The 23,794-nt window shown below is 39.9% G+C and overlaps 1 protein-coding gene across 1 annotated transcript; it reads right to left on the bottom strand.

The window, feature by feature from the left end:
- Positions 1-1,266: 1,266 nt before the first annotated feature.
- On the bottom strand, positions 1,267-20,617 carry CB2H6orf163 (chromosome B2 C6orf163 homolog). Its single transcript, XM_049653984.1, has 5 exons — positions 20,172-20,617; positions 16,214-16,308; positions 14,681-14,788; positions 9,374-9,576; positions 1,267-1,773 (listed from the first exon to the last, which is right to left on the bottom strand). The coding sequence occupies exons 1-5, from the start codon at positions 20,317-20,319 to the stop codon at positions 1,338-1,340; spliced, it is 990 nt and encodes a 329-aa protein (XP_049509941.1). The 5' UTR covers positions 20,320-20,617; the 3' UTR covers positions 1,267-1,337.
- Positions 20,618-23,794: the final 3,177 nt, after the last annotated feature.

Below are 23,794 nucleotides of genomic sequence, written 5' to 3'. Positions count from 1 at the left end.
CAGATGCCTGTCCTGTCTCTCTCACGGATTGTTGTAAGAAGAAAGTAAATGAAAAAGCTGCAAAGAGCACTATATAAATGTTAGTACTTCCAGCAAGCAGGCAATCAGTTAGTAGGAATTGCTCTGGTCCTGCAATATCAGGAAGCTACATACTGAGGAGAGTGTAGTCCATTATGCAATTGTAAACAAATTGCCATTTTTTACCATTCAGAAATTGAAGAATGGTCAATGTAAACAAATCTACTTAAGGCTTGCTCAAGAACAGTACTTGTTAATTTACTGAAAAATGCTTTCCAAGTTGTTGTTTCAAAGCCACCAACGTAAGTTGGTGATGAATAATTTAAGGATGTTACATCAGAGTGGATAGATTTTTAGAGAAGTTAGTATGGCTTGGGTTTTCTTTCATTCGAATTTAGTAGATGTTGACATGTATTGATCCTGAGCATTGTGGTACTTAAGTTTTCTGCATTTTAACCCAAAGAAGGTAGGTTCAAAGCACTCTTGGGCTCGAGTATAGATACAAGAAGACTTCCTATTCCTGAAGCAGGAGACTGACCTCTAAAGATGTATTTTTCGGGATGCCTGGGTGATTGAGAGTCCAGCTCTTTATTTCGGCTCAGGTCATGATCCTAGGGTCCTGGGATTGAGCCCTGCATTGGGCTCCACACTGAGTGTGGAACGTGTTTACGATTCTCTGTCTCTCCCTCTGCCTCTCTGCCCCTCTGCCCCACTCACGTGCTCTCTCTCTCTCTAAAAAGTTTAAATAAATAAATAAATAAATAAATAAATAAATAAAGATGTATTTTTCTTTCACAACTGACCAATATAAATGAATCCTCTCTGAATTATCTTATATAGGGCTCCCAGAATTTAAATGTTATCTTACTGGATTTGAGGGAAATTGCTTTTTTTCCCTACAATGCTGTTGCAGTTCACCAAAAAACAGTCTTTACTGGACGTTAACACACCTCTCCACAATGGGAACAATCTAAAAGGATGACTCTTAACTTGTTTTCAATGGCAACAATTTCTAAACTAGTTACATGTCTGATGTAGACATGAATAAAGCCAGTTAACAGAAGTTTCTTTGGACTTCTTCCAAGAAACCTTCTCCCCTCCTAAATAGTTTTGGTCCCTCTTACTTTTTTCTCTCCTCAGTTAGATTTAGAACTCAATGTAGCCTGGAATGTGCTTTTTGAGTATTTTGGTTTTCCATCAAAATGCCCACAGCCTGTTGTACCCTGCACGTAACTGGGAATCAATAAATGGTTTTTGAGTTCATTTATTTAGTGTTCGGAACAATGGCTTTGTAGTGAAATTTCAGTTAAAGACTTCTTCTAATCAAGAGTTGTTTCATTCTCCTCAATAATAAGATTGGAAGGTGTTTTCTTTCTTTCTGGCAGAATAAAATCTGCATGTCCTGGTGAAAGCTTAGGAAATGTATAATTGATGTATTTTTGAAATGCTGCCCTTGTTTCCTGCAATTCCTCCTCCAGGAAATCCTTCCAATTTGTCATGATGCCTAGTTGTTTCACTATGGACAGCAGCTCCCCCTGGGTGTTAACCAGCTTATCCATCACATTTCCAAGTGTGGCCTGATGTGTCTTCTCTGCCTCTTGGAGTACTTCCTGAACCTCTTCTTGCTTCTGCCTCTGAGCCATGCAATAGTAGACGTTCATTTCATGTTCTTTTTCTTTTATCAGTTGGCTCACGTTCTTCTTTTGATCCTTCATAGCTGTTATACCAGTATTCAAAAGTTCCTCCATGGCCATTCTACAAAAGATATGGATTTATAAGTTAGATGGGTTAGCCGCTAAAAACAAAAAGATGTTGCCTTTCACCTAAGATGGATGAGACATTATTGCATTGTTTAGATGAGCCACCAGTCTGAGACAGGCAGGTAGAAATGAGCTTTTGGACTGCATTAGCTGTCAACAATTCAAAAACATTTTTCAAGCAGGGAGGTCACTCACTGAGTTTCCCGCTGGAGGCTAAGGCGAGGCCTACTAGCCGAGTATCTGGTAGTTTTAGGGACCTGAGTCCTCTCTGGCTAGAAAAATATGAATGCAATGTGTAAAAATGAAGAAATGTAGGGTCAGAGATCCAAACCCCTAGAGAAAGTATTTCTCTGTATCAGTCCAGCACTTCCCTTTAGCCAGAGGGGAGGAAATTGTACTCATAGTTTTATCTGAACAATACTCTATGATAGTCGCCTGAACCTTTTGGTCTCAAAACACCTTTTGACTCTTAAAATGATCAAAGAACCCAAACGACTTTTGTTTATGTGGATTATATCTAGTGGCACTGATAGTATTATAATTAAAAGTGAGACATTTAAAAAATATTCATAAATTTATGTAAGGTATGATTAAATCTATTAAATGTAATTAACTTACCTTTTATGAAAAATGTATTTTCCAAATTAAAAAAAATGGTGAAGGCGTGCCTGGGTGGCTCAGCTGGTTGAGCGTCTGACTCTGGTTTTGGCTCAGGTCATGATCTCATGGTTCATGAGTTCAAGCCCCACTTTGGGCTCTGTGCTGACAGTGTGGAGCCTGCTTGGGATTCTCTCTCTCTCCCTCTCTCTGCCCCTCCCCTGATTGCTCTGTGTCTCTCTCAAAATGAATAAATAAACTTAATTTTTTTTAATTGGTGAGAAAAGTGGCATAATTGCACATTTCTTCTTGTAAACTCTTTACTTGTCTAGCTTAAAAGCAAGGAAGATGGATTTGTCATATTGTTTCAATCTGTTGTGACATCATACATCATAAAACCATAGAAAATGCCACTATATACTTGTGAGGTAATGAGAGTGAAAAGGCAAATAACATCTTAGTATTATCAAGAAAATACTTTGACCTCAAGAACCCCCTGAAAGGGTGTTAGGGACACTGAGCAGTCCTGGGATCACACTTTGAGAACCACTGCTGAACGAGTTCACAGACCTCTGGTTGTTATGTATTTAATTATATGAAATTTATAGCAGCCAACTGTTTTGAATTCTTACCGTGTCCAAGGCAAGGCAAGTAAATGAGCATCCCATATATATATTTGCACAATATCTCCTCAGAACAAATCCCATGAGGTATATCTATTATTACACCTATTTTACTGATGAGGAAACAGGCTTGGAGAGGTCAAGTAATTTGCCCAATTTCACTTAATTAGTAAAGTGGCAAAATGAGCAACCTAGGCAGTCTGAGTCCAGGTCGAAAGCTTTTAGCTGCTGCAATATACTCTGGTGGATGCCTTGGGTTAACTAGTTTGAGTAGAACCTCTAAAGATTAGAGAATCAAGTAATTTACAGATGTGGTTCAAATATTTAGGGTTGTTAATGAAAATCCCCCCCCCCCCCCCCCGCCTCCTAGTCTAACACAATCTTCCCAAGACTTGGCATCTGCCCTTCTTCTAACTGCTTTCTTCTAAGATACAATTCTCTCATTGTCTCCAATTCTTTCAACTTGACTTTCAAACGTGGCCAACTTCCCCAATCTTGAGGTAAACATCAGTTGTCCCCTCACCTCTCTAGCTGCAATGCTATGTCTCTCTTCTCCCTTTTCCCACCAGTCAGGCTGTATCTATGGTTAATAACAAGGGTTAACATTTACTAAGTACTTACTACCTGTCCTGCTTTAGATTCTCTCTCTCTCCCCCTCTGCCCCTCTCCCCTACTCACTCTCTCTCTTCAAAAAAATTAAATTAAGTATTTTTTAATACAAATTACCCATAATTTTTTTTTTCTCAAAAGAGGGCCTAGAAATCATATCATATGAGGAAAGACTAAAGTAACTGGCTTAGTACTTTTTGTTTTTTTCTTTTCTCCTCCAAATGAAAGCTTGGACAATCTCTCTCTCTTCTCAAGTCTCTGAAGGATCACTACGCAGAGAGTGAGAAGCCAAGTGTGGATGTGAGGATGAGACTGAGCACATTTTGGATCCACATTAGGAAGCACATGACAAGAAGAGGCATTCGGCATTTTAACCAACCACTTCAACCACCTGCAAAATTCCTGTTACAGAAGCACTCGGGAGGCTCCCCAGTGCCTGGCAGGCATCCAACAAAAGGGATGGCAGGTTCAACTCGATGACCTCCAATGCCCCTCTGACATGATGTGAATGTTTATGCTTCTTTCTGTAAGTGGTGGGGTCTATCTGCCATCTCTAATTTTATGAGGCTCTATTCTTGGAATTTCAGAATTACATACCATATTTACATGTAGTGCTGGCCAGAAATGAACTATTTTTGAATAAATTTAGTATGTGTCCTATATATGTATGTGTATGTGTGTGTGTGTGTGTGTGTGTGTGTGTATATATATATATATATATATATATATATATATATATGATTCAGTCTGATATTTTATAAAATGGGTTCTCAGAGAAGAAAAATAGATTATTGGGGTGCCTGGGTGTTTCAGTCAGTTAAGCGTCTGACTTTGGCTCAGGTCATTAACTTGTTTTCGTGAGTTTGATCCCCACTTCAGGCTTTGTGCTGACAGCTCAGAACCTGGAACGTACTTTGGATTCTGTGTCTTCCTCTCTCTCTGCCCCTTCCATGCTCGCAGTCTGTCTCTCAAAAATAAAGATTAAAAAAAACTTTAAAAACGTAGATTGCTAAATAAAAAATAGAGACTAATATATAATAATCCAACCTCATTAGACTCTTGGGGAAAAAATGAAGCATGGAAAAACCATACCAGCAATTGATTTGTGCTTTGCTCTTTAGGGCCTCTCTTAGCTCCTTCTCTCACTTTTTTGGGGACACTGTTGAAATGGTACAAGATATATAGCTCACAAGTTTAAAGAATAATATCTGTCCATTCCTTCCCTTCTACCTATTAAGTGAACTTTTCATTTTCCCCATATATTTTGCTAAGAGTACACTTTTCAACCTCCTTTCTATGTCTATCAGTAAAAATCCTGGCTCTCTTATATCAGGATGAACCAATGCTTCATTTCCCCATTTCTTCAATTCCTAAATTATAAAGGGATTTGTTCCCCAAACTCATTTGTCATCAGGTATTTAGGGTGATGTTGAAAATTTGCCTGATGTGCCCACAATAAGCTATTAATCCATTTTTTCACTTGAACTATAGGACTGTTAGCACTATCTTAATCAGTTATAACCATTGTGTTGTGAGGAAAATATATTCTGATTATCTGCCTGAGAAGCTGGGAACCAAAGGGCACCCGAGTGGCTCAGTTGGCTAAGCATCCAACTCTTGATTTCGGCTCAGGTCATGGTCTCACAGTTTGTAGGATCAAGCCCCACGTCAGCTCTGCACTGACAGCGTGGAGCCTATTTGGGATTCTCTCCCTCTCTCTCTGACCCTCCCCCACTCATTCTCTCTCTCTCTCTCTTTCTCTCTCTCTGCCTGTCTCTCTCTCTCTCTCTCTCTCTCTCTCTCTCTCTCTCAAAATACATAAACATTAAAAATTTAAAAAAAGAAAAGGAAATTGGAAACCTGGTCTTTCAGGATTAGTGATACCCTCAAACTGAGGCGACAGGCATTATATAGGTTTGGTTGTGGGCGCATCTCCAGAGACCACCTTTCAGCAGTGCATTTATATCTCAGGGTTGTTTGTATTCTTAACCTTCCCTTGGTTCTGCATCATTACACTACCCACTTTCCCCTCTACATGTTTGCTCATGCTGTCCTCACTCTTTTCAGTCTTTCACAAATGGGATCTCCTTCCTTCCAAGTCCCAACCCAAGACTAACTGCCTCCAACAAACCTACCTCACCGCACAGCTTGCACCCTTGTTACTTGACCATTCCAGGGCTTTCCCGGCACTTACATGTTCTTTGTACCTGCCCATCTAGCCTTGGTCTGTGGGGCAGCCATGCTTTTGTGACTTCACATGTTGAAGAAATACCCTTATTTCCTTACACTAGAACTCAGGAACATATCCACAGAAGACACTTTATAAGCTCTGGTGAAATGAGAAGGGTAGTATAATGGAAGGTCATAAGCTTTGGTATCATATAGACCAGGGTTCACATCAGGCTCTGTCACCTCTCCTCTACATGACCTTCTCTACATGACCTCTAAATGAGGTTGCTCAGTCTCTCTCTTAAGTCTCAGAGTTTTCATCTGAAGATATGGAGAATGATAGAATCCCTCAGGAAGGTATATAAGAATTCAGTGAGAAGCACACAAAGGGCCTTGCATGTGCTAGGTGTTAAATAAAAGGTAGCTATCATTAGGAATTAGAGCCATGACCACAAAAATTCCTGAGCAGCCACTTCATTCACGCCTTTGTCTTGGACTAGAAAACACTTAGAAGAACCTTTCCAGGCAAAGCTTGCCTGCCTGCTTGCTTGCTTGCTTGCTTTTTTTTCTTCCTCCCCTCCTTCCTTCCAGCGAAAGAGTATGGTGTCTCCTAGATAATCTATTTAGAATCTAATCACCCCAGTCCACAAAAACGTTTTCTGTGAATTTAACATATTTGTCATAATATGTATGTGTTCAGAATACTTAAGTCTTGATAGTTTCTAGTCAAATAAAAGATCTACAGTTGAATTCTAAACACTGGTCCTTCTCCATGTATTGGTTTCTGCAAATACTCTAAGGAACACTAGAATGTAGCAATGTCTAGAAATAAGATCTGATGTACTGCAGAGTGAGTTCAGCTAATTAGAACAGATTTGAAACTTTGTTTAATAAATATATTTTTTAAGTTTATTTATTTTGAGAGACAGTAAGGGAGCAGGGAAGGAGCAGAGAGAGAGAGAGAGAGAGAGAGAGAGAGAGAGAGATTGAATCCCAAGTAGGCTCCACGCTGCCAGTGAAGAGCCTGACTCTGGGCTCGAACTCATGAACTGTGAGATTATGACCTGGGCCGAAAACAAGAGTCAGATGTTTACCAACTGAGCCACCCAGGCCCCCCATGTTTAATAAATATTTAAAGAATGCATACCCTGTGCCAAGCTCTCTTCCAGGCATTTGGAATACATTAATGAACAAAATGGACACTCCAGTTGGATACACGTAAACAACAGACATGGCAGTTCCCTAATTTTAGTCAACTGATTTAATAAAAGGCAGTCATTGAAAATATTCTATTCAAACCTCAGAGAAGAAAGGGCTGGGGCAGCGGGGAGGGGGCGGGGGGGGGTCGTGGTGGTGAAGGCAACAGAGTGAGGGAAGGAGCAGACACTGCAGGTACATGAGGAGTGGTTCCAGAAGCCCCTATAGGAGGAGCGGACTTCCTGTAGATGCAGGGCGGGGAGAAGGGAGAGGAGGATACTACCTTTCACCACATCGGACCACAACTCATTTGGGAGTTACCGCCTTCTCTACCTTTCTCCCAGAATCCTCTTTTACCTTCTTCTTCTTTTGCCTCAATGATGATTTATAGCCTATGCATGAAGAAAGGTACCACTGAAACAGCCACAGCTGCAGCCTTCATTTTTACTTATCTGCAAAATAAGATTCTTAGAGGACTTTACCTTTGGCCCTGCTCTAAACAGTTCTAACAAAGAAGATTTTTACCCATTAACTACACACAAATCGGTTTGTTCATTAAGTCAAAGAGCAAAGCAAAAGAGACAAGTCCTAGACTAGATGGCAAACAGAGGTTTCAGTCCTGGTTCTGCTGCTGCAGCCATGTGATCTTAGGCAAGTCACTTAACACCTGGAAACTGTGGTTTTTCTCTTGGTCCCAATAATCACTAGGGATCCTGACTGTTGTCCTGTTAAAACTGGCCAATTCCATCAAATGTTCATTGAATACGTAATAATGGTTACTTTGGGGGCACATGGGTGGCTCAGTCGGTTAAGCATCCAACTCTTGATTTCAGCTCAGGTCATGATCTCACAGTCATGAGACTGAGCCCTGCATTTGGCCCTGTGCTGAGGGTGGAGCCTGCTTGGGATTCTCTCTCTCCCTCTCTCTCTACCTGTCTCCTGCTTGTGCTCATGTCTGCTCTCTCTCTCTTTCTGTCTCTCAAGATAAATAAATAAACATTAATTTTTTTTAATGTTTATTTATTTTTGAGAGAGAGAGAGAGAGAGAGAGAGAGAGAGACAGAGCACAAGCGGGGGAGGGGGGGGAGCAGAGAGAGAGGGAGACACAGAATCCAAAGCAGGCTCCAGGCTCCAAGCTGTCAGCACAGAGCCAATGCAGGGCTCAAACTCACGAACTGTGAGATCATGACCTGAGCCAAAGCCAGCCGCTTAACCAACTGAATTACTCAGATGCCCCAATAAAAAACATTTTTAAAAAATGATTACTTTGGTACTCTTAAAAACAAGTGATCTGATTTATGTAAAAAGTATTTGTGATTATGTAAAGCATAAGGCTATAGTTCATCAAAAGGACACGAATGAGACAGACCCATTATTTAAAATGAAGTCCTTGGGAGACAGAGAGGGTAGGAAAGCAGTAAGTCAGGGCTTAACAAGTTTTGCCCTATATATTTCCAAAGTGTCAATTTTATTTATAGCATGTATTACTTGTGTAATAAGAAAAAGACCAAAAGTAACACATCCATGCTAGTGTATGATACCAGCTAGAGAATGTGAAGATTGCCTTTTATGTGTTTATGGGGAAATATTTGTTGATTTCTCTCCTTAGCCTCTTAAAACTGGAGAATCAGAAGGAAAAACACATTATTTACGATGGTAGTTATCTCTTGAGAGTGTGGAGAGGAAGGAAAAATGATTGAGGAGCTTCACGTGGGAACTTTAGAAGTGTTAGCAATTTTCGGTTTCTTCAGATGAGTGGTAGGTCATTGAATATTCATGTTATTTTTGTTTAAACCATACACACATACACACACATTATACAATGTATTATATATTGTTCTCTATGCTTGATATATTCCATAATAAAAATGTAAAAACACAGGGGCGCCTGGGTGGCTCAGTCGGTTAAACATCCAACTTCAGCCTGGGTCATGATCTCACAGTTCATGAGTTTGAGACTTGCGTTGGGCTCTGTGCTGACAGCTCAGAGTCTCCTCGAGTACTCACTGTCTCGTGGAGGAAACCAGCAACTTAATCGTGCAATGAATGTTTTATGCAAAAAAGGATGCTCTGTCTTCCTCTCTCTGCACCTCCCCCACTCGTGCTTTTTCTCTCTCTCTCAAGCTAAATAAATAAACTTTAAAAAATGTAGAAACACAGGGGCACCTAGATGGTTCAGTTGGTTGAGTGTCTGACTTGGCACAGGTCATGATCCCGCACTTTGTGTGTTCGAGTCCCACGTCGGGCTCTGTGCTGACAGCTCAGAGCCTGGAGCCTGCTCCAGATTCTGTGTCTCCCTCTCTCTATGCCCCTGGGAAATATGTGCCTCAACCTTACCCTTTCTCCAAGTAGATTTGGCCAGAGTAAGATACTGATTTGCAAATGTGTTCTCTGGAATACCTTTTCTGGGCCTGGATTGCCTCCTGGGCCATCTGTCTCTCTTCAGCCCTGGCCTTCTCCACAGCCTGGACCTTCTCCCTGTGGCACTCCATCACAATCCTTTGGATTCTATGCACCATGCGTTGTTCTGCAGCCAGGTGTTCTCTCTGTAGTTCATCTTCCATGTTTTGGTGAATCTCTATCTTGGTTTTAGCTGCCATTTCCTTTGAGAAACAGTTTGACAGCTTTAGATGTTACAGCTTTGATGTCTAAAAATGCACACTAAGAGGTTATTCAAATCATAGTTCATTAACCTGCTGGAATGTGCACCGGTGAACACTGATGATTTAAAAGAAGAGTGTGTATAATATGGAAAACTTCCATTTATATTATGCACCAGAAATGTGCAAACTATATAGCATAAATATTTATTTAGGTAATATTAGAAGGGAATATGCAAAAAGGAAAAATAGGTCTGTCTCTTTTTCCTTGATTGTCCCAAATCCTATAGTGTCATATTATCTTTACACATAATTAGAAATACATAATATGATTCTGTTAAGAAGTCAGTCCTGGAAAATGACAGAAATAATGACTGTGCCTCCAAAGTGTCTCCTGGGTGTGGGGGGGAGGGGGAGCCTGAACTCAGAGAGCTAACAGTTGCCCATTACTCTAGTCACAGGAGCTTGCTGGCCGGTCCTCCTGCCATTTGGGCATTCCAGCTCACTAGCGTTGAGGGGTCCTCTCTTGTTCACAAAAGGGACAGGAACAAATGCTCCATTACTCCAGGGCAGAAGGACCTGTGGATGCCTTTGGCCAAGTAAAGTGAGGAGGCACTAGTCAGACCAGGACTCAAGAAAAACAGATTCTCAAAGAAAACCTTGTAACCATTCTGGAAATGCCAACCAACTCCGCTGTGTGCCAGGCACCTGCTGGGCCCACACACTACAAACATAAGAAGGCTAGAATCTTCCTCCTCAAGGGCTCACTGTCTCATGGAGGAAACCAGCAACTTAATCATGCAATGAGTGTTTTATGCAAGAAAGGAGGCAACAATCAATTCTGTCTAGAGTTTCAAAACTTACATTTGAACATAAATTTTTATCTCTATTTCAGGGATAACAAGAGAGCATAAAGAAATTAAGTTATTTCTCATAGTGAGTCAGTCAAAGAACTAGGAACAGAAAGCAGGGTTCTTAATGTCAGTTTCTTGCTTCATTGTTGGCCGTGATGCTAGGGTCCTTCAAGAGATTCATCAGTGTATTTTCATTCCAGACACCCCGTACAACCTTCTAATTACAGTGAGCACGACTGCTTGCTTTCTCTCTCTCTTTCTTTTGAACTCTACATCTCATGGGAAACTGAAATCATTTTAGCTTTGCAGAAAAAAGTGTCTCAACAATTAAAATGTTTGTTAGACTACAGTTTTTTTCAAGAGAAAGAAAGTCTTCAACTTCTCACTTTGGCTACTTCAAGGGTGAAAATTTTTTAAAAAATGAATAAAACAACAGAAAACAACTTTAAGAATCTCTCCAGAGTGGCCTCAGTTCATGTATTTAGAAAAAATTTTTTAAGGGAAACATTGGCTGTTTAGAAATGCCAGCTAGGTTTTCCATACTACAGAAGGCTTTGTCTCTTAAAGGACTAGAACTTTTTGGTAATAAAACATTTTGAATGGAAATATTTCTAAATGTCTGTGACATCTACCTTACTTCATAAAAAGAGTAGAGTGAACACACTTTAACATTTCTTGGTGATCTAGGCTGGTAGATAAAGGAGAATGATTGTATTGAGCTAAATACTTTGTACTACGCTTAGTAATCGTTCAAGTTTATTGGGTTCCCTGTCTCAGTTATGAATGACCCCAGACTACTTTGCTTTTGGAGACCTGATACCTGGTTTTTGTAATGTTTCTTGTTCTTCACATGCTATTGTGCTGAGAACTCTCTGTTCTAACTGCTGTCTGTGAGCTCCTTTTTGTCATTTCTAGTTGCTGGCATTTAATCTATTTTGGATTTGTGAAGTTGAGCAGCCACATCTGTTGGGCTCAGGCTGTCAAGTAAGTGTAAATAACATTTGAGTGGGGAATGGAAAGGTTCTGCTATGAGTAATAAGCCTGAGTTTCTGTCTTGTAGTCAGAGGCCTTTATTTAAATTCCCAGGGGATATTTTAAATTATTTCTGGGTTTTCAAGTGTATTCTCAGTAATTGAAAGGGCTGAATGGTTGAGCTTTAGATAAATGAAGTAGTACATAAAATATTTTTATTTGAATCATAGAATTTAAAAATGACACCCCAGCCCTTTATTTTGGCTGGGTTCTGAACTTGGATTCAAAGAACTAAAATGGAGTCCTTCCTTTATGTAATGATGTATTAAAAGCAAAATCATTTTACTGCCTCACAAAGCATGTGGGATATATATTTAAAGCTACAAAAATAATTCAGTGACTGACTATTTGGCAGTGTTCTTATTCAATGGAAAGCCTCCCAGTTAAATTACTTTTACTGAAATGCATTTTGAGTAAATCAGCTCATATATTGAGATATTGTAAGAAACAGCCTCATGAAACCCATCATATTTACTGTGCAGATGTTTGACAGACATTTATGACACAACGTCTCCCTTAGGAGAAGTTTCTCTCAGCTATCACATGCAGGAATATCTGGGCCTCTCTATCTGATTTGTTTTTACCTAATGGATATGGTGATTCATTGAATTTTCATCTTTGCATTGACTGCCAGAAAGCTCAAGGCCCAAATAGTGAAAATTGAACAGGAACTCATGCACACATACAATTTTAAGTTTCAAATTCACTCCTGACTTCATTATATTTTCTACTCTGATTTTACCTTAGGTTCCATTTCATCATTTGCTTTTTAATATTATTGTATTTGAATAAGTTAATATAAAAATCTTTTCAAAATAATGTCTGTTCATTGGGTAAGATCTTGAAATTTTACTCAACAGCAAGCATATGAGACTTGCGCCAAATTCTTAATGTTATAAAAGAGTAATACATAGTGATTTCTACATATCAGAATTGAATGGTATTTGGTTTTAGAAGGGCTTGGTTTTCTGCTCTATATATTGGTAATCTTAAACTTTAATACACAGAAGAATCAGACAGAATGCTGGTTAAAAACCTTGCCCCTGACTCTGTAGGTCAGGTGGAGCCTGGGAATCTGCATGTTAAGCTCCCAGGTGAACAGATTCTGAGGCAGGTGGTTCATAGACACCCCCCTGAGAAGCAGTACTGATGTCTATGTCTGGGTATCCTACAGTTGAAACAATCCTATGCATCCCTCTTAGATAAATCACTCTTTTGTTATATAAAAAATGTCCTGAGATGGCAGTACAAATGTGAGTTCCCAAACCCTAGACAACTATTTTAGAAAGGTCAACCTCCTTCTAACTTTTCCCCTTTCCATTTTCTTAGGACTTCCTCTACTTTAGCACTAAGTGTATCAACTCCACTCAAAGACAATATGAGGGACAGTCAATGTGAGCTCCTTGAAACAGGCATCACAGCTAAATTATCCTTCTATCTGCACAACATAATGCCAGGAGCAATATTCAAAATACTGGGGCACCTGGGTGGCTCAGTCAGTTAAGTGTCCGACTTAGCTCAAGTCATGATCTCACCGTTTGTGAGTTGGAGCCCCACATTGGGCTCCATGCTGACAGTGAGGAGCCTGCTTGGGATTTTCTCTCTCCCTCTCTCTCTGCTCCTCCCCTGCTTACTCTGTCTCTCTCTCTCTCTCTCTCTCTCTCTCTCTCTCAAAAATAAATAAATAAATAAATAAACAAACAAACAAACAAAATTTTTAAATGTGCATACTCTGGCTGCAGCATTGGGGCAGGGTCCAGCTTTGGAGTTTCCCACCAATTTAAAGGGGTAGCCCTTTTAATTGGGGGAGGTCTTGGAGACTGGGGAAGCAGCCAGGGTGACTTAGGTGTTAGGGAGCTTGGCGAGTGGCTATCTATCAACTGATAGAGAAGTATTTAAATGCTTATGGTCATCCTGGCAGATGTCAGCTGAACAGTAGGCCTGCCTAGACATGCTAGAAACGCTCTTCATGTTTTGAACTGAAAAAGGGAATGGGCGTGGACCACTGCAGCCAACCTTTTGGGAACCAGGCCACTGGTGCAAAGCAGGGAGGATCCCACTACCCTTTAGGAACCAGAAGCAAAGCTCCCTTTGCTGCCAACAAGTTTCCTGAGGACTAAATAAGGATCTGATATACAGTAGGTGCTCATTGCTGAAACAATGAATAAATGGGGCCAGTGGTCCCTGAACTGTTTGTTAATTATGTTCTTATTAAGTTAGGCCAAACCTGGGGCCAGACTTCTGCCACTTTCCCTCCAGCCTCTGACCATGAATTGTCACATCTATACCATGTCCTTTCCTATACCTCCTGTGGCCAAGATGTAAGAATAGTTCTATATCCTTTTCCTTTGATCAGCTTTTGTAACTGAGGTACTGAACTAAATAATGAATTCCTGGGCCTCTACCTGGAAAGTTTGCTAGTTACCTACAGTTGTGTGTTCGAACAGGTTACAGGTTACAAAGAGGACCCTTTGTTTTATGACCTTTGGCACTGCAGGAAATATTCAGTAGCAGCTCAGGGTCCCTCTTGGTATTGCAGTAAATGCAAATTTAGGGAAAAGGATGCAATCAGAGAGCCCAGGAGAAGGAAGAAAACAGCCTATTTCCTTCGTTCAGCACCAACTTGAGCACTTCTAAGTCAAGGCCCTGTGTGGGACACCGGGCTAGAGTGGTAATGAGAGTCAAGCCCTAATGGAGGCTACAGTCGTGTGCAGGTCAGACATTCAACAAGTAATCACACAGTCTATTTAACTGCAGTGATGGGTGTAAAAGGGGACAGGGTGTCAAGGGCAGACTGATTCAGGTAAAGTAGTGATGTTTGAGCTAAATCTGATGAGGTGGGGGAAGGACATTCTGACAGAGACCCTGAGGTGGGAAGGAGGTGGGACACTCAGGTTTGAGGACCCAGAAAAGGGCCATGAGAGAGAAGAGAGGCTGGCACAAGAGATGTGGTGGGTAAAGCAGGCAGGATGGCTCCTTTGGGCCTTGAAACCCCATCGTTTGGGTTCAATACATCAGAGATTCTCCTGCACCCATTCATCACTGCTGCCTCTCATCTGTGAGCCTAGCATCTCTTCTGTGAAAATCCTGGGTCTCCTGACCAACCTCCAGGAGACACCCATCAAGGTCTTACAGATTTTGTTTTTCTCTTCTCCCTTTGCCAGAGCTTTCCACTGATGTATGTACTCTTAAAAAGACAACAAACAAGCCATTATAAAAACCTGTAAGTCTTTTTGATGTTCTTCTTTCAGAATCTGAATATTCATTTTGTGTTTGTCATTTGCTTCTTCAAGTGCCTTCTCGATTGCTTGTTTTTGGCGTTTATCAGCCTTTGAAAGAAACAGTCCAAATTTATAAATATTTATATATTAATATATACACTTATATTAACATACATTTTTCATGTTTACTGAAAATTAGCAACCACGATGGGGCCCCTCATCACTTGCTCCGTTCCCATCTCAAACCTCTCCCAGAAAACTGGCTGCCTTAGCCAGAGATGCCCTAACACATCCCATCCTAACATGGCTAACATCACTGTTTTGTGAACTGCTAAAGAGGGTTTTAGTATAAGCTGCTGGGTTGTCTTTTATTTGGCACTTTATTTCTTGCTTGATTGACTATCAAATTAATGTATGCTCATCGCAGAAAATCTGGAAAATATAGAGAAGTGGAAAGATGCACAAAGCAAGAATTTGCTGAGAAAGGAGGCTGAGCACCATCCCAGACCTCCTGCATCAGGTGTTCAGAAAGAGGTTCTATTATTTTATTTGAAGAGAGTGCCCAGATCATTAGATATGATGACATTCAAATTGTAGATTACTCACAAAAGCATTGCCTTATATTAGGGTGTATAATTGATGGTTTGCAATTCATTTGAATTTTACTATTATTGATAAAGATAGAGGACTACTAAGATTTTTATTCATATATCTTTGCTCTTGGTGAATTTTGCACTTTCAAAGTACTTTAATACCAAGCTTGTGCTGGTACTAATGCTGGACAGTTCCAATACCATTTGCTATGATGTCTATGTTATAAAGGAACTGAGAAATAATGCTCTAAGCACTGTGGCTTGTCCTGCCCTCATGGAGCATAATTCTCTTCAGGAAGTCGTTTATGTTATTCTTCAGGAAGAAGTGGAGGTTGGAGGATTGAGATTTTGCTTCAGTTAAGGGTCTGGGATCTGACTATGAACCTCAATACACTCAAATTGCCCCTATGACCCTCAGCAGTCACGGGGACAAGGTATCAAGGACTTTGGAGAGAAGAGAGCAAGGAGAGTAGGCGATAATACAGCATTTGGAAAAAAAAAAAAAAGAGCACTTGGTCAGGGGTATTTCACACTGCACAAATGTATGGTCTACATATTAAATATTGAGCAATAATAAACAATTATCAACAAGGGTGTCTTTTTTTGTTGTTGGAAGTTTTAAGCCAATGAGAATAAAAAAAGCAGGAGTCATCCACACATAGGGGCAATTTAGAAGGAAGGGAGCTCCTAATGGTGTCTGCCTCTTACTAAGAAGCTCCTATGCACCTGACATTATTTCACTGAACTCTTTCAACAGTCCTATAGAATATTATTGTTCCTCTTTTACATTTGAAGAAGCCAAGACTGCAGAGTTGGAGAACTTGCCCAAGGTCCCACAGATAGCCAGGATTCAAAATCAGTTCTGCTTATTGTTTCAGACAAATCCAAAAAGTGAAAGAACTCTAAAGATGCATTTAGGTTGATATTCAGTTTCTTTTACCTGCACCCACACATCAGCTTCTGCTTTTGCAATACGTTCTTTGAGTATTTCCTCTTGGAATTGCTCTTCTTTATTCAGAGTATTTGCCCCAATATCTGTGTATTTGAGGAAAAACAATCACAAGTATCCACAGACTGTTTTTTCTTCTTCACTATTACCTATTTATTAGAGTTATCTAAAAGATATACCCTTTTAGGAGATGCCAATCTTTTCTTTAAAGGGGTACACTTTTCCGTAATTAATGAGAGGGAACTCACAGCACCGTTGGGTCTTGAGACAGTCTGTTCCTGTCATCACACTTGGGCCATACAATAGGCAACTGGGGAGGTAAAGTGACAGAAAAGAGCATTTTGTGTTCCTAAAATAGGACAGTGAGGGAATATTCAAGTGATATTAGCACATTATTCTGCTCCTGTCTGCTTGTCCTTCTCTGGATGCTGGTGTTCTCTCCCTCAGGAAAGAGGCAGCAGAAAATGCTTTCTTCACTCTGAAACCTGCTTTCTTCATGTGCAGATCTTCATGGTTTAGCCGTTTCAGTTGTGGAGTAAGGGGGCAGCTGTTTAGTACTTGTCTGTCAATGGTCTCATTTAATTTCCACATAACATTCCCATAATGATAGCCTCCCTACCCGGGCAAAAAAATAAAAGCCTACATAGGTTAGAGGACTACACAGATAGCTAGGACTACACAGATAGAGCAAGACCTGCAGCCAAGCTCCATCTCTGTCTGCCAGAGGTGGCTCAGGACTTGTATGCAGGCTACGAGCCTTTTCAGTGCTCAAGTCACACACATAGTGATCTTTCTCCCCAGTCCAACTTCTTACGCTACCTACCCTTCATTCCAGTTATTTCTCACATCTTTGATTGGTTGAATTATTAACTTTTCATGTGATTAGGTCTTGACAATGAACTTCCTAAAATTACAAAGCATGTCTTATATTGCAGTGTCTCTCTTACGGTGCTCAGCTTGGCAACACCATTGTAGACACATGTGGTTGCCCAGTATCTCCGCTCTCCCTCCAGTAACAGAAACCATTTTTCTCAAGAATGTCCCTCTCTCACTTCATGTTGTTCTGGAGGCGGGGGGGGGGGGGGGGGGGGCGGTTCCTGCAAATCACTGCAGCCATCCTGCATGTCCTATCACATTGTTCCCATCCTCCAGGCCATAATAATCAGCCCAGGATTGGGCACATGCTCCAGCCTGGCTAACCAGGCTCTTCTCTAGGATTTTATATAAGGAAGTAAGGAGAATATAGCTTTTTTTTTTTTTTCTCCCTCTGATATTTCTAAGCTGGAGGTAACAGCCACATAGAGCAGTCTGGGACAACTTTTATTCTTTTCCCCTCTCCTGTAAGCCCGGTTGCAGGAGTAAACAATTAGGCCAACTCACTGAGAGCAAGTGTGGCTACACTGAAAGCCCTGGAGCCAAATCCTGCTTGGGTTTCTCTGTTAAAAGGCCAAGAAATTCTATTTTATGCATGGTCTAGTCTGAGTTGTGTTTTTGTTACCTGCAAATAAACATCCATGTTTGGTGGCATTAAGAGTCTATGATACTAGATTATCAGTGAACCTAAAAACAGAGGGCAGAGGATACTATAGTAGAGATGGACATATATTTTGTAGGCTCAACACTGTGCAGATATGATTATGAAAGATCTAGGAAGAAAGGTGACAGCATGGGCCATCAGTGTATTAAATTTCATAAAAATGTGATACAACTGTGGGTTGCTATTATTCTTTTTTAGCCTAAATCCCATTATTTTATATTATTCTCAACCCTGATTGTACAAGAGGATTCCCACATAGCTTTAAAAAAAATACTCAAAAAGGAAAAGACTACTGATACAAAGAATAACTTGGATGGATCTCAAGGGCATTATATTGAATGAAAAAAGCCAATTTGCAAGTTATATATTATATGATTTAATTTATATAACAATCTCAAAGGGGTAAGATTATAGTGATGGAGAACAGATTAGTGGTTGCCAGGGGTTCAGGTTAGGGTGTGTAAGGAGTAACACAAGGGAGTTCCTTTATGGTGACAGAGCAGCTCTACGTCCTGATTGTGGTGATGGTTATACAACCCTACACGTGATAAATTTCATGAAACTATGAAACAAGAAAAAAATGCACATAAGTTCTGTACCTGAGTTAATAGTATTATTCCAATAGCAATTTCCTGGTTTTGACTATATACTAGCATTATGAAAGATATCAATGAGAGAAACTGGAGGAATACATGGGAACTCTGTTGTTAACACTTGTGAGTCTTAAACTATTGCCAAATAAAAACTATTAAAATATGAAACAAACAAACATAAAAAACCAACACATGCTGAAGCCTGATTCTGAAGGTTCTAATTTAGTGGGTCTATGTTGAATTAATATGAAATCCAATGACTCTGTATTTAGATATTTGTAGTAAAAACAAAATTTTTTAAATGTTTATTTACTTTGGGGGGGGGGGAGCTCGAGTGGGGTAGGGGCAGAGAGAGAGGGAGGGAGACAGAGAATCCCAAGCAGGCTCGGCGCTGGCAGGGCTCAAGCTCATGTACCATGACATCATGACCTGAGCTGAAGCCAAGAGTCTGAGGCTTAACCAACTGAGCCACCCAGGTGCCCTGTAAAAACAAATGTTTTAAAAGCTGTGTGCACTGCTAGGGTTGAGGACTACTGCACTATGCAATATTCATTTAACATTTATACAGACATTCCCACATGCTCTTGAATTTACTCATTAAGAACATTGACTTAACAGTCAATGACAGGGATGCTGGGTGGCTCAGCTGGTTAAGTGCCGACTTGGGCTGAGTTCATGACCTCACAGTTCATGGATTTGAGCCCCACCTTGGGCTCTGCACTGACAGCTCAGAGCCTGGAGCCTGCTTCAGATTCTGTGTCTCCCCTCTCTCTCTGCCCCAACCCCACTTGTGCACTCTCTCTCTCTCTAAAATAAATAAACATTAAAAAAAACCTTTTTAATAAAAAAGTCAATGACAAATACAGTTCACTGTATATAAAATATTAATTTCTACCTAGTTAGATTTAATTTTGCTTATCTGGATTTAAATATCTCAGAAGGCATAAGAAGTCAATCATTAAATGCATATCTAAGAATGGATATCCACTGGCCTGGGTGTAAAAAGCCAAATCATACCAGAGATTGTAATTAATAAGTCACACTAAACATTTACTAGAAGTTAAAGTCAGTTTGGGTATTGATGTTTTTAGAGGATGATTCCAATTTGACCTCTCCCTGTACTGTAGTTTTTTCAAAACACTCTCCATTCTTTAGTTCCTCATATTTTCAAAGATCAAGAGTGAAATTAAATCAGTAGTTTACCAGGTATAAAGGAAGAGAGGGTCAGAGAAGTATCTGGAGAGTCCTTAGGAAAACATTTCTAAGGCTCAAAGTCAGACTACGAACTCTGATGGGGATAAGGAGAGAAGGAAACCTGTAATTACAATCTGATTTGCTTGTATAGTAAATATTCTCAGGTTATCTCCATGCTACCTATGTTTATGTCACCAGCTACTAGTAAAGGTTATAGCTTCACTATTTATTAAGGTGTTACTTGTAGGTATTTCCTCTACTATGTGTAAGGAAGTTGCCAAAGTATGGGCCAGGGCAAAAAGAACTCCTGTTTACTATTATATGCCAACAAATATTTCGTTAAAGCCTCATAACCAACCTGCTAGAGAGGTATTAATATCCCTACTTAATATAGGACTCCCAACATCTCTATAAGGAAACACAATGAGAGGCTAAGTGTACTGTCTAAGGTACACAACTGGTAAGCAGAGAAGCTGGATTTCAACCCATATTCTTTTCATGCCAAACAGACACCCCTGCAAGACAAGCAACTTTGATCAGAAGAGCTGATAAAAGTCAATATAGCAGAAAGAATAGCACATAATGCTATCAAATATTAGAACAAAGGAAAACAAAATTTACTTACCCAGTATATCTTTGTGAGTGTAAAAGCGTGTCTTAAATGGCTTGTATTCATGGATCCGTTTGAAGGTTTCCCCCAAAGGGGCTGGTGGAATTATTTTATTACAAACAGCACAGCAAACAAAATTCGTGTAATTCGGATTTCGGATCATAATTAAGATATCTTTTACTATGTGCAGTTAAAGTACACTTAAGATCAGAAATAAAAGTTTTAAGAAAATCTGGAAGTTTAAGGAAGCTAGAAGAGGATCAAGGTTTTAGGACGATGTTAGAGGCTGGTAAGGATGAAATGATTCGCCATGATTAGGCAGTGGTTATGTGCCTAATGGTAAAGAACGGTTCTAAAAGCCTTTGCCACATAAGGTATGGGCACTGGATTTGGGAAGATTTAAGCAGTGGCTCTCTTCCAGACTTTAGCACTAAACTGTTAACTTACTTAGCAACTGTTGCTAGGTAAGACAAGCTTTGCTCATAAAAGCAACCAGAAATAATGAGGAAAGGGAGCATGGTACAGCCATTCATTTCCCAGATACTCTCTGTACTAGTTTCCTATTGCTGCTGTAACAAATCACCCATTTAGTGATTGAAAACAACACCATTTACTCTCTTGCAGTTCTGGAGGTCAGAGGTTCAAAATGAGTCTTATGAGGCTAAAATTAAGGTGTCAGCAGGGCTGGTTCTTTCTGGAGGCTTTACAGGAGAGTCTGTTTCCTTGCCTTTTTTACCTTCTAGAGGCCACCCGAATTCCTTGGCTCATGCCTCACATGATGTAGCCTTTTCTCCCCCTGTGTGCATGGACCTCTATGCTTCTTCCCCTGATCTTCAGCCTCCTTCTTAATAAGGATTAAGATTATATCAGGCTCATCTGGATAATAAAGGGTAATTTTCCCATCTCAAAATCCCTAACTTGATCATATCTGCAAAGTCCCTTCTGCCATATAAGGTAACATAATCACAGGATCTAGGAATTAGGATCTGAACATCTTTGGGGTTGGGGTAGAACAGGAGGAATCATTTTTCAACCTACATTTTCTTTTAAATGGTTTATTTAAAGGGGCACCAGGGTGGCTCTGTCATTAAGTGTCATTAAGAGCCATTTGGCTCAGGTCATGATCTCACAGTTTGCGAGTTCGAGCCCCATGTTGGGCTCTGTGCTGACAGCTCAGAGCCTGGAGCCTGCTTTGGATTCTGTCTCCCTGTCTCTCCGCCACTCACACTGTCTCTCTCCTTCAAAAATAAATAAACATTAAAAAAAATTAAATGTTTTATTTAAAGAATTGATTTCTTTTAGGCCAGCAAAGGAGAAAAATTAATAAATTAATATATTTTAATTAAATTTTTTAATGTTTATTTATTTCTGAGAGAGAGACTAAGCATGAGCAAGGGAGGGGCAGAGAGAGAGGGAGACAGAATCTGAAGCAGGCTCCAGGCTCTGAGCTGTCAGCATGGAGCCCAACATGGGGCTCGAACTCATGAGCTGTGAGATCTTGACCTGAGCCAAAGTTAGATGCTTAACCTATTGAGTCATCCAGGTGCCCCAATAAATTCACATTTTTACAAACATGATGCTTTGGTGCCATGGCAATAAAACTGGGAAAACATCACAGTATCTTAAAGGAAAAGTTACTTTCCATTACCACTCAAAATTAATAAGCCTGGTTTTTAAAATCACAGTTAACTAATGTGTTGTCCTTGTTTTAAAATGTATAGTCCTGCATCCCAAGAACCACCTCCACGCCTAACAAATTGGAAAAGATTGGTTACCCTATGGAGGATAAGGCTACACCAATAAATAACTTCACAGTTTATTCAGGAAATTCTTGAAAACCAATTTATCAATTGAACAGCTTGCTCCTCTGGGCAAATAGCTCTATCAGAATGGATTACTTCCTTGGGCAAAAAGGTCACTTACCACTTATTAATATTTTACTTATCGAGACTTGCTTCAAGACCTCTTCTATTAAGTTTCTGAGTTTTGCCCAGTCTCAACCAGATTCTCACACTGAAAGACATTCCTTTAACCACTTGAACCCTGATTCCAAAATGCTGTACATCTCTCGCCTGGACCATTCCTTTCTTAGACGCAATGTCCAAGTGGCATTTTTCCCTCAGAGAATGAATGAGAACATCAATACACAGCCAGGCAGCCTTTGACACTCTGCACACACACAAAGCCCGTGCTGTAACTTGTAACCATCATGTAATAAGTATAATAGTTAGGTTACCTGTTCCTAAAATTCAGTGTGATTCTTCGCTCCCAGAATTTTTCACAGCTGTGCACCTGCCTCCCTGAATCCACTGCTACCTTGGTTCATTCCCATACATAGATGTCACATGGCTGAAGGCTGCTGTATTTCCTGCTGTCCTTCTGTGCTGTGATGGTCTCTTGATAGTTCACCTAAACAGTATCTCCCCCAACAAATAACAACTTATTCTGAATAACAGAGAAATTCTAAAAAATGATGGTGTAATATTAAATGCATAAGTTGAAAACAGAAGAATTCTAATTCTTTAACAGCCAAAGTACACAGGGAAACCAAAAGCAAAATATAATACTTTAAATTAAAAGGCATTTTACACTACTTAAGTGCATTTTAAACTATACGAAGTGTACTATATAGAGAGACATAGCAAAGAAATATTTAGGGCTCAGGAATAAAGTTCTGATTTAGTTGCATACAGATAACTCAGTTATTTAAGCTCTTTAATATCTACAGACAAGACATAATTACATTTTCATACAGCTTACAAACCACAATTAAGTACTAGAAATTAAAAATTCACACCACCTGGGTGGCTCAGTCAGTTAGGCGACTTCAGCTCAGGTCATGATCCCACCGTTTGTGAGTTCAAGCCCTGCAACGGGCTCTGTGCCTGTGCTGACAGCTCAGAGCCTGGAGTCTGCTTTGGATTCTGTGTCTCCCTCTCTCTCTGCCCCTCCTTCACTTGCACTCTGTCTCTGTCTCTCTCAGAAATAAACATAAAAAAATTTAAAAAAAATTCACACTATGGTGATAAACTCTGCTTATACAGTTATTGTTATTTGGCAATAATAAATGAAACAAAATTTCATAGATGAGATTTATTACTGAGCCCCAATTATAGTGATTTGGAAAACAAATAAAAATCTACACATGCTACAGGTCCAAAACCCTTGTAAGAGAAATCTAAATTATATGCGGTAAACCCAAGAGAGTAAGAAGACCTTCTTTTCTTATTTGTTGGATAGTCCTAGTTCTAAAATAACCATAAGAAAATTTGATTTTATGTTTGTAATATCATTGTAACATTAATTTACAAAATCTAAAATAGATAACATTTGGTTGTAGTCAAATAAAAACATCAGAGCTCAGTAAAATATACATTTTTTTTTTCAAAGAAAAACTCCAATTGGGTTATTCTCTCATTTATTTATTTTAGTAGTTGAGTGGGACTACCTTTTCAAATGAAATAAAATTCTGGACCAAAGTAGCTGAAATGGAACGCCAAAATATATGAGCCATCTGTGACTCTATAAAAATTATTTGTCTTGGGGGCGCCTGGGTGGGTCAGTTGGTTAAGCATCTGTCTCTGGCTCAGGTCATGATCTCATAGTTTGTGGGTTCAAGCCCCACATCACACTCTGCT

Source organism: Panthera uncia, assembly GCF_023721935.1.
Source record: "Panthera uncia isolate 11264 chromosome B2 unlocalized genomic scaffold, Puncia_PCG_1.0 HiC_scaffold_24, whole genome shotgun sequence".
In the NCBI taxonomy this organism is placed as follows: domain Eukaryota; kingdom Metazoa; phylum Chordata; class Mammalia; order Carnivora; family Felidae; genus Panthera; species Panthera uncia.
The sequence above is the reverse complement of the archived record's forward strand: the minus strand, read 5'-3'. Positions and strand labels throughout refer to the sequence as shown.